This window comes from Archocentrus centrarchus, chromosome 11, assembly GCF_007364275.1.
Source record: "Archocentrus centrarchus isolate MPI-CPG fArcCen1 chromosome 11, fArcCen1, whole genome shotgun sequence".
Lineage (NCBI taxonomy): Eukaryota > Metazoa > Chordata > Actinopteri > Cichliformes > Cichlidae > Archocentrus > Archocentrus centrarchus.
Window position 1 is genome coordinate 14,879,916 of NC_044356.1, and position 11,259 is coordinate 14,891,174.

General features: G+C 38.8%; 1 protein-coding gene across 1 annotated transcript; it reads right to left on the reverse strand.

The window, feature by feature from the left end:
* Window positions 1-343: 343 nt before the first annotated feature.
* slc39a4 (solute carrier family 39 member 4) lies at window positions 344-10,567 on the reverse strand. The gene is made up of 12 exons (XM_030741715.1): window positions 10,265-10,567; window positions 7,194-7,535; window positions 5,086-5,287; window positions 4,688-4,878; window positions 4,333-4,516; window positions 3,294-3,466; window positions 2,926-3,123; window positions 2,501-2,605; window positions 1,108-1,162; window positions 865-1,017; window positions 581-768; window positions 344-472 (listed from the first exon to the last, which is right to left on the reverse strand). The coding sequence occupies exons 1-12, from the start codon at window positions 10,472-10,474 to the stop codon at window positions 344-346; spliced, it is 2,130 nt and encodes a 709-aa protein (XP_030597575.1). The 5' UTR covers window positions 10,475-10,567.
* Window positions 10,568-11,259: the final 692 nt, after the last annotated feature.

Genomic DNA, 11,259 nt, shown 5'->3' on the forward strand with positions numbered 1-11,259 from the left:
AACATTATGATATATTAGATCTTAAATATAATGAAAGCAAAATTATAGGAGAGTACAGGGAGGATGCTGTAATTGTAGGCAGTTGGAGATTAAAGTGTTTGTGTGGAGCAGCAAGTTTGAATCACTCTTCAAGAATAAGTTCATCTGACAGTATTTTCTCCTTATGGGTGGGACTCGGGAGCATGTTGCTGTTGTCGATCTGCAGAGGGGTTTCAGTCTGTCTTTCAAACCTAAACTCTCAGTCACGCTACTGTTGATGTCGTCCAAAATATTTTACAGTCTGCCCTGGCGATCCCAGAGGCAAGAACCCACTGATGAGACTGATCATTTGATAGGTCATGCATTAAAAATGGATTTTCTCTTCATAAAGAGACAATAACAACAAAATACTCCATCCGGTCAAAAGGCCAACATTTTGCAGCAGAAATGTCAGCCAGGGTCTTTTGTTGCTGATATGAATCATGGTGGGCAGCTAGAATGAAAAAGGATAAAGAGGATAGTTAAACATCAGTCATCAGTTTATGTTACTTCTATGTAAGAGTCAGATTTGTGTGGTAAATGGATCTGTGAGCACACTCACCATATCAGCCAGTCCCACATATAAAAAGAGCCCTGCAGTAATGGCAGCTATCCACTGTTTGGTAGCGAGGTCAGTGGCCACAGACAGAGCGATGTACAGGCCAATAAATGAGATCAGGGCACTGCAAAAGTTTAAAATTAACGCCCTGCGGACAGACACGCCAATGTGGAGCAAAATGGCAAAATCACCTGAGTAGGAAAAAAGAGACACAGGATAATATTTATGTATCCTCTCTGAAAAAAAAAAAAAAATACCAGCTTAAGTACTATGTTTGTGTTATTTACCAAGTTCATGTGGTAACTCGTGGCAGAGTACAGCCAGCGATGTGGCCAGACCAGACTTCCAGGACAGGGCGAAAGCCGCACCCATCGCTAATCCATCTGCAAAGTTGTGGATCCCGTCACCAATTGTAATCATGTAAGGCAGCAGACGCTGTTCTGCAGGCGCAGACAGAGGCAAAGTTATATTTATCACTTCACCCAATTTGTTGATATAACTGTTTCTGTGCTACATGGAACTTCACTCACCTCTGGTGCGCTCTTTCGGCTCTGGAAAAGATTTCTCACTGTTTTCACAGCTAACCTGAAATGTGTATATTACACAAACTGTAAATCGTGACAGCATTTAGTGACAAGTCATGATGTTGAATTCAATTGTTAGTCTTTGGAGCTGAGTTTTTATCAAACAGACTAAGAGAGCAGTTTCACAGGCAACAGTAGTTGCACCAGTTTACACTTTATTTGTATGAGGTTGTAAAATGAGAATGGATGAAGGCTGCGCATCCACTTGGTTACATGCAGCCATCATCTACTGTGACACATTAAAATATCTTCTGGAAAAAGATGGATTTGGCCTATTTTACACCAAGCAGTAGCATTTATGCAGCTTGCATATTTACAGTTTTTTAATCTTTGTTTCATCTAAAAATTTAAAAATATACACTCATATGAAAAAAAAAATACACCCTTTCTGCTTACATAGGAATGAAATGCGTAATCAGCAGCCAGGTACTGCTAATTAAATGCAGCAACTGTGAGCACCTCTATAAAAGCAGAACTTTTGGAGGTTTGTTTTCAAACAATGCCACAATCCTTCCAGGAGTGGTTCACTGGAGTGATTCACTCCCATGTCAAACTGTGCAAGGTCAGACTCCATAGACCTCAGTTAGCATGTTAAATGTTAAAAAAAATCATGACAGTGCAATTAGAAAAGGACTGAACATATATGGCTCATTTGGAAGGGCTGTCAGGAAGAAGCCTCTTCTCTCTACAAAGAACATGGCAGCACAGTTTAGGTTAGCAAAGCTGCATCTGGACAAACTACAAGACTTCTGGAACTAAGTCCTTTGGACAGACGAGACCAAAGTGGACATGGTTGGTCATTATGTACAGTGCCACCATTAGCTAAAACCTAACACGGCATATCAGCATAAACACATCAAGCGCGGTGGTGGAGGTGGCTGCTGGGCACCTTGCAATCACTGAGTCCAACATGGACTCCTATGTGCACCAAAGGACACTAGAGTCAAATATGAGGCCGTTGGTCTGAAAGCTAAAGCTTGCCATAAACTTGGTCATGCAACAAAACAATGATACCAAGCACAGCAGCAAATCTACAACAGAATGGCTGAAAAATAAAAGAATCAAGGTGTTGCAGTGGCCCAGTCCAGACTTCAACCTGATTGAAATGCTGTAGCAGACTTGAAGAGAGCTGTGCATAAACAAATGCCCACAAAACTCAGTAAACTGAGGCAATTCTGTAAAGAAAAATGGGTCATATGTGAGGCTGATAAAGTCAAACAGAAAGCAATTACTTTGCTAAAGGTTGTTTTTACAAGCTATAGAATCATGGGGTGCACTTAGTTTATGACTGCAGAGTCCTATGCAGATTTTTCTTTTCACTTGACCTTGTGTCTCTTACCAGGTCTGCTTTTGATGTGGACTGTAACTTGTCTTTCTGTTTCATTTCCTTTTGATACATCTCTAAAACTCTCCCGTGGTCACAGTGGTGAGGCTCAGATGCTTCCTGAAAGGAGAGAGACGCAAAACGATTCATGAACTTAGCCCGAAGGCTGAGACAAAAGGATTTGAGGAAGTAAAGAGCAGTCGGAAATAAAAAATATTTTGTAAAAAATATCTTTAAAATTTACAAATGTGGTAAATGTGCATCGCATGTGTATTTCACAATATTTATAACCAACTTTGGTTGTAGGTTTAAGGGTGGAAAACACTTATTGTGTTATTAACGCAGTAAGTGTTATTCAATGTAAAGAATGGTTTGCCCATATTATGACTGTGTTACTTATAATGCTTTTTGTTTATGCTTTTGTGATGCTTCTTTCTTACCTCATGGTTATGGTTATGATGCTTATTTTCATCTTTGTGAGTGATCAGAGAGAAGAGAACTTCCATCAGGTAAAAGTAGTAGATCCCTGCCATGAGTACCAGCATCTTGTATATGTAGTCTGGACTTCCTTCTTCGTGACTGCGACTTGTATGTTTGCTGCTGCCATCATTCTCTGAGTGGACGTGTAAATTCAGAAACTGCACAAAGACCACAGGAGGAAGACAAAATTAATATTTGATTAATTTTATGAAAAATCTAATAATATTTTTTTGGCATTTACTGTTACTATCAGTGTGCTAGCATATCAGCCATTGCAATTATAGTAAATGTCTTATGATTCCATTCGAAAAGCTTTAAAATCGCTCACCGTGGGTATCAGATGCAGTAGGGCATCTCCAGTCAGTGAACCAACTGCCAGGCTGATGCAAAACTGGATACACATCTGGAAACCACTGGTACAGGCGGTACACAGCAGCACCACAATGCCAAACATGGATGTCAGTGTTATCACCAAATTGGCAATGGTTGCATAGATGTATCCTACACGAGAAAGAAAAAAAAAGTTAACATGTATATTAAACAAGGAGCCACTCACTGAATTGAGGATGCATTTTGTAGCCTTAAAACTAACAGTGACATCACTGACATCTTTTTTTTTTTTTTCTTTTGGTGTTAATTTGCATTTAACAAAACTAGGGCCTGTATCTGGGCCCAAAAAAATTTGCCAAAAAAAATCCAGGATTGTTAAAGGGTTAAACACTGAGGTGTTTAAGTGTAGTTAGACAAAAAAGTGGAGTTGCATTGCTGGACGTTTCCGCTTTATGTCTGCTTCCACATGTTCTACATTACAGTAAATGTGTATATTCATAAAATCTACTATCCTTGAAGTTGTAATTGAAAATAAGTATACATAGCGATGTGTGAACAGTGTTTCCTGTGCGGATGCCCCTTTCCTTTCATGAATATACACACGTTGGAAACCCATGAATATTCGCCCCCAAGACCAAACAGGACAAAGAGGAGGAGTCTAACTGATCCCTGGAGTCAGTCATGTATTTTTCAGAACTTAAGTCCTATAATTTCGCTCATTTTTCTCCAACCTCTCTATTTTCTCATGTCTTTATCTAAAGGTGAAGTTAAACCACACAGCTCCAGTTATCCTCGAATGGCTTCAGTAAGCTTGTCTTCCATTTCTCATTGCCTGTGGTGTCATATGAATCCACAGTTTAGCTGATGGGTTTTTGCCTTGCAGCATAAAGTGAACTTTTTAAAACTGAACTATTTTAATCCAAACAAAGATTTGCCTCTGTTTTTGTCAGTCTGATGAAACATAATTTCAATATCAGAATATAATTTTCAGTCTTTGAGGCATGTTTACTATTACTTGAGTCCACAACAACACTTACTCTCGGTCTTGGAGAGCCCATCTGGTATTGGTGGATCTGTGATATCTGCACAGGCTCCACTCAGGATCTGCTGGACCAGTGCTGTGCTGAGCTGAGCCACAGCAGGCCGACCCAGACCAGAAGAGGCAGAGCTGTTTTCTTCCAGTCCATAGATCAGGACCAGCTGTTCAGCCGAGAAACAACGCTGGGAAAAACAAACCACAGACATCCAATATATAACTTATATCTTGCATATAGACACCAATTCTTTTCATGTTTATTCTGAAATTAGCTTAAATTTTAAGTATTTAAATGAAAAAGTCCATCAATGGGCTATAAAACCAATTGACGTTTTCTTGTGTTTGTAGGTATGTACCTGTTCCCAGGTGCCATTTCTTTCATGCCCTTCATCACGGTCATGACTGTGTCTCTTCCTCCATCTCTGTACACTGTGATCATGATCCACATGTTCATCTTCCATGTGGTTATTTCTATGCTCCTGTTCATGCTCATGGTCTTCCTCCTGGTCAGGCCCGATGTTCAGGCTCTTCATGAGAGCTTTCAAGTCTACAGTACACACATACAAGAAACAACTGAACTGAGATGCTAGTAGGACTACCTGTTCCCTATGTTAACTACAAACTCTCAATCATTTATGTACAAATAAAACAATCACTGTCAGTATCCTGCAATTTTACTTTGAAGTGGTTTAAAGGGTTTTGAGTGATTGCACATATATTTGTGTTCATGTTTTTTGTGTGTATGCACATTTACCCTGGACAGTGAAATTTTCGGTGCCCAGTCGGTCCATAATGTAGTCCACAAAGAAGCCCTCCTCGGGCAGGGACTGATCAGTGAAGCAGTGACCTTGCAGGGTGTGATACAGCACATATCCCAGAACGGCGCCCACTTCTCGTATCTGGTCGCCTGGTGATGCGTTGACCTGTGCCATGATGTCACTGGCGCTTACACAGTTCTATTTGCCATGATGATTAGAAATAGAAAAGGGGCTAAGTGTTTTAGAGCATGTAATGGAGACACATTTAAATGCTTTCAACATTTTTCTTGAGCAAGTGTCAGTCAAGACATTAAAAACCTGCGTAATCTCGTGCAGGAACCTCCCTGCCACTAAAACAGCTCTGACTCATGGACTCTACAACACCTCCACGATGTCGAGTTGTTGTCTTTCTAGCTCTTCTTCAAAGACATTACAGGTTCACACCTGTAACACAGCTGGATGGAAGTTTTTGAACGTGAGAACTAACCTGAACTTCATCTAAGCTCTCTGAGGAAGACTTCTTGAGGATCGTTTGAACTATAGATAATTTTTACCCTGCACTAACTCCAATTACCTTATAGTTCTTCTATAAATTATCATGTGAATACTGGGATTGTACAAATGGCTTTAATGACTGTGCATCACACAAGTAGAACACTCTGTGGCGACCTTCCTTGTTTAGATAAAGATGTTGTAGTGTGGAAGGGTATATTATCTTGCTGAAAGAGGAGTATGAGCTATGTAACGATGTTCACATAGGTGGTATGTGTTTAATTAACATCCACATAAATTCCAGAATCTAAGGTTTCTCAGCAAAACACTCCCCCAGAGCAGCACATTACCTCCATCAGGTAGCATGCTTTCTAATCCTATTTCTTATACAATCAAGGGCTTTTAATAGGGTCATTTCTATGAAGCAATATAAAATCAGACCAGGCTACTGGATCTGATGCTCCTGTGCCATTGTACAGTTGTGGTCAGACATTTACATGCACTCATCAAGGGCACGAATGCCATGATAATTTTGGGCTTTTAATGGTTTCTTTGACCTTGGAATGATTGTACAGCATAAATCTTTAATGACTTTTAAAACCAAGATTTGGGTGCACAAGTTTGAATTTATTTTAAATTTTCTCTAATACACATAGGCTCCAAAGTATATATACAGGCTTAAATATATACACACACTCATTAAAACTTTTAATACGTTGTGCTGCAAGTTCTACAATGTCCAAGGGCTCCTTGGCACTCTGATCTTTCTGTGGCCCCATACTCAACAAGTACTTTACACCTGACTGGTGTAAATCCTTCCAATATACATGATACTCAGCCCTCACTTTTTACATTTTTCCTGAAATGTTGCACTGTTATTATGGATTCCTCATTGTTTTGTCGGTGTTGTATTAACTTTCTGCTAATACGCTTAGTTAGTCTGTTCATTATTTATAAGTAAGAATTTTACACATACAAACTCTTTTACATGAGAACATTGTTGTGTAGTCTGTGAAAAATTAACCACACAAAACAAAAGACATTTAAAAATACAAGATAAAATGGAATGAAGCTGGTGGAACATCCTGTTAACACTGAATTGGATTTCATCAATATAAATACTGTAAACTATTAAAAGAAGTATAGGTAAATGTTTGCAAAATCTTACAAAAGATTTGTCTTGAGGAAATAAATAGGAAAAAAGTACTATCAGCAACTTATCATTGCACACCGCAGTACGACATCAAGTCCAGTTTTCATGAACTTTATTTTTATGCTTTGACGGCATCATGCCAGTAATCTGAAACAGATGCAAAGAGCACTTTTAATCATGGTCAAGGTGATGTGGCTAAATACAGGGCAAAACCTAGCAAGTCTATTGGTGGTATTAACCAAGTGTTACATAACTGTTACTGTTTGTTAACTGCCAATAAAACACACCCTGTAAGTGTGCTTTATTTATTACTTATTACTTATTACCCCCTATACTATAAGGCTAATGCTTTGTGGTCTTCTTATTTTGTTACCATTTAGTTTATCATTAATATACAGTAGAAAGAGAACAATAAATACAAAATATTTGCTGGAGGTTGAGTCATAGGCTTGTGCTTACCTCGCTTTCTGTGGGCTCATAGTGGTTGTGAAGCTCTTGAATGATGCCTTCTAATCCATGAATGTCTATATGTTCATGATCATGGTGTGGCTCGCTTTTGTGTTCTTGGTGATCATGATGTGTGAATTTGTGCAGGAAATGTTCAGCCTCTTCTCCCCATGTCCCCCTCCTTATCGCGGTGCAGACCAGGCCAGGAGAAAAAAGGTACAGGACGCAGCCGGAGGTGAGAGCCGTGAATTGAGATACAGTGACTGTCACATTTTCTCCGCTTGTTCGACTTTCTTCCTCCTTGTGGACGAATTGATTGCTTATGAGCTGATGAACCGCATCTGCAAGATCACACTTTTTGTACAGACAGCAAAAAGAGGGGAAAAAAAGAAGCCATTTCAATCACTCAGCCATTTCAATCTAACAAAATTTGTCTATAGACATAAGCTACTCATTTTGTTTTAAGTATTCTAATTGACCAATCACAGGAACTCATTTAGACTTGTAGACATGGTCAAGATGACCTGCTGATGTTCAAACTGAGCATCAGAATGGGCAAGAAAGGTGATTTAAGTGACTCTGAATGTGGCATGGTTGTGACAGATGAGCTGGTCTAAGTATTTCAGAAATTGCTGAACTACTGGGATTTTCCCACATAACCATCTCTAAGGTTTACAGAGAATAGTCTGAAAACAGAAAATATCCAGTGAGCCACAGTTCCCTGGGAGAAAATACATTGTTGATGCCACAGATCACAGGAGAATGGTTACAATGCTTTGAGCTTACGGGAAGACAACAATAACTTGAATAACTACATGTTACAACCAAGCCATGCAGAAGAGCATCTCTGAAGAAGGCTAAAGCAGCAAAAGACCACATCGGCTGCCATTCCTGTCAGCTTCAAACAGGAATCTGAGTCTACAATTCCCATGGGATCATCAAAATAGGATAATAGAAGATTGGAAAACATCGTCTGATCTGAATAGTCTTGAATCCTGCTGCAACATTCAGATTGTAGGGTCAGAATTTGGAGTAAACAACATGAAAGCATGGATCCATCCTCCCTTGTATCAATGGTTCAGGCTGCTGGAGGTGTAATTTTGTGGGGGATATTTTCTTGGGCTGGTTTCTTGAACATGAAAATGAGTTCACTGTACTCAAATGGCCTCCATAGTCACCAGATCTCAATCCAATACAGCAGCTTTGGGATGTGGTGGGATGGAAGATCCACATCGTGAAAGTTTAGCCAACAAATCTGAGTCTCTGTAGTGCTATCATGCCAATATGGACCAGCATCTCTGAGGAATGTTTCCAGCTTACTGAATATATGAAATGAAGAATTAAGGCAGTTCTGAAGGCAAAGATGGTCCAACCCAGTACTAGCACCTAATACTTAATAAGTGGCCGGTGAATGTATGTAGACATAAAAGATGCTACTGCACAAAGGTTATGAATTGAATAAATCAAATTAATTTCTTTCTGCATAGTTAATATTTGTGAAGCACAAGAATTTTCATTTATACAGAAGTGAGAGCAATCTAAAATTTATAATCTCATGAATATCAGCAATTTTACTGCCTTTTATGAGACACGATGTAATCAAAGAAAACACCATAAAATATCGATAACCATCAGTTTTGACCTGCAAGCTGACATATTGGGTGGTAAAGAATTATAAATTTGAGCAATGAATTGTCAGCTAAATTATTTTATTTCCTTTTGGATTTTGGGTGAACTGACCCTTTAAACTGTTAAATCCACACTGTGTTTAATTAAGCCTTTGTCACGACTGCTAAGAATTTGCATCTACTCTTACAAACAATAATTTAGCTACAATGAAATTTGCAATTTAACTTTTTTTTTTTTCATCTCTTTCATTTTATCCACCATTCACTACTGGCTGCCACAGCTGTGTGATAACACACATTTATCGGTTGTACACCGCACATTCATGCAATTTTTAGCTGACATCTAAGAAGTCCAAGGACTTCGCTCTCACTCCCTGATAAAGTGGTTTTGTCTAAATCGGCTGCAAATACTTTCAGTAACAGCACCGCTTATTAAGTAAAAATGGATTAGTGCTAACACACTGAACCTGAAAGTGAAGAGTAATTGTTTCAGTCAGCACGTTGTTTCCTGCTTAACTTTTGGTGCCCCCTCAGAGACGTTTTAGCCAAAGCCAGAGGAAAATAACCAGCACTGTAATACTTTTTTTTTTTTTTTAACCAGCTTTATGGATTGAGATTTCCTTTACTGAAACATTTTACATTTTATCTTCATCAAATGGTCAGACATGCATTTGAGCACAGTACCCATAAAAAAGGGCCAATTCTGGGGCAGGAAAAACACCTGTTCTTAAAGGCCTTGACCTGTATCCATGTTCCTATTGTGATACAAGGTAAAAATGCTGTCAAACTTTTTTTTTTGTTGATAAAATCTTGCTGAAAGATTACTTTAATTACTACATAATAAACAGTTTTTGGGCGTCTGGTTTTGGTTTTGTTCGTTAACTTTTTCCTGTCCAAGGCAAATTTTATGCAATAAAGTTAAATGTAAGATATGTTTTCCTTTCAAAAGCAGCCGAAAGATTCACATTGATAAGTCCAGTTTATTAAGCAAGACTGGGATTAAACAGAAATACATAAATAAAAACCTAAATCCATCACGAAACTACCAAATACGTAGAACAACTAGTCAGCCAAGGCGGAAAACTGGTGCTGTTTTAAAGCTGGAGGGATTTAAGGATTTTCTGTTTATCGCGCTTTGCTGCACTTTGATTAAAAAAGTACTTATATCATTATTTGAAAGCACCCTTACTTTACTTTTAGTTTTTTAACTTTTGCAAAAACAAAAAGTGTAAATACGCAAGTTGGATTATGAAATTAACCTTTACAGACGATGATTCAGCAGATAAATGTTTTTACGTTTGATATTAATGTAAAAAAGGGAAATTAGTCATATTTTAAACCAGCTGAAGACAAATTCGTTTTATCACTTGCTTAATAGCTTTTGGACCTCGACCTTTTTCCACCGCACCCGGCTCCTGACTCCGAAGACGGCTGCAGCTTTATAATAAAACTCACCTTTTCACACGGCACTTCGCCGCATTGCACACGTTTCTCCAGTGTATTAAAGAGGGAGTGAAGGGATTCCCCGGTTAGATACGACTGTCCCGGAGACAAGATGCTCGCCACAGCCCCGTAAGCTTCCTCCACAGCGGGGGAACCCGAGACAAAACCGAGCAAACCCCAGTTGCAGAGAAGCAGCAGAAGCAGCAGCGCGGAGCAAAACATCTTAAAACGTTCTTTAAAGAAATTATATTTTCAACAACTAAATGTGCAAAAGTGCAGAAATAGTCTTATAGAGGATCACACAGTCTCAAGGTATTTCTGTAGACACACTGAGAAGTATAGAGCTCAGCTCACCAGTTTTATCAGTTTAAAACCGCTGCAGTTTCACTGGACCTCGACTGTGATTGGCTGAGACGTGCCTCGTGCTGTCCTATACTTGTCTATTATAACCACTGTTACCTGCACAGGTCAGAGAAGGTGCTCCACAGGCCTCCCAGGCCTCCACAAATGGAACAGTTTCATGTTTTGAGCTCAGTCCACATATCTCCAAACTAAATAAAAACAAAATGATGCTGAAAAGTGCTGTTCTAACTTTGCAGACCCTTAGTGGACTGTTTCCTGTCAAAATGTATCAATATCCTGCCCATTAAACTGGAACTTTGTGGTAACAAAATCTTTGTTAATATTTTGTATGTAAGTAAGTAAGTAAGTAAGTAAGTAAGTAAGTATATAAGTAGAGTTTATTTATATAGTGCTTTTCAAGACCAAAAGTCACAAAAATAAGATACAATTAAAATATGCAAATAGATAAAACAAAATAAAAGTAAATATGCACAGGTGGATCTTAAGCTTCTTTTTAAAGTTATTAACAGAGTCCACAGATCTTAAGTCCAATGGAAGCGAGTTCCACAACTCGGGATTCGCAACAATATAAGTGTAATCTCCCTTTGTCCTCAGGTGCCACCAACAAGCACTGATCAGCTGACCTCAGCGACTCAGTAGTTAAA

Coding starts and splice junctions, on each gene's coding strand:
- slc39a4 (XM_030741715.1), bottom strand. CDS start 10,474: ATGTTTTGCTCCGCGCTGCTGCTTCTGCTGCTTCTCTGCAACTGGGGT. Junction 4,879..5,085: donor CGAAAATTTCACTGTCCAGG/GTAAATGTGCAT, acceptor TGTGTACTGTAG/ACTTGAAAGCTCTCATGAAG. Junction 3,124..3,293: donor TACTGCATCTGATACCCACG/GTGAGCGATTTT, acceptor GTCTTTGTGCAG/TTTCTGAATTTACACGTCCA.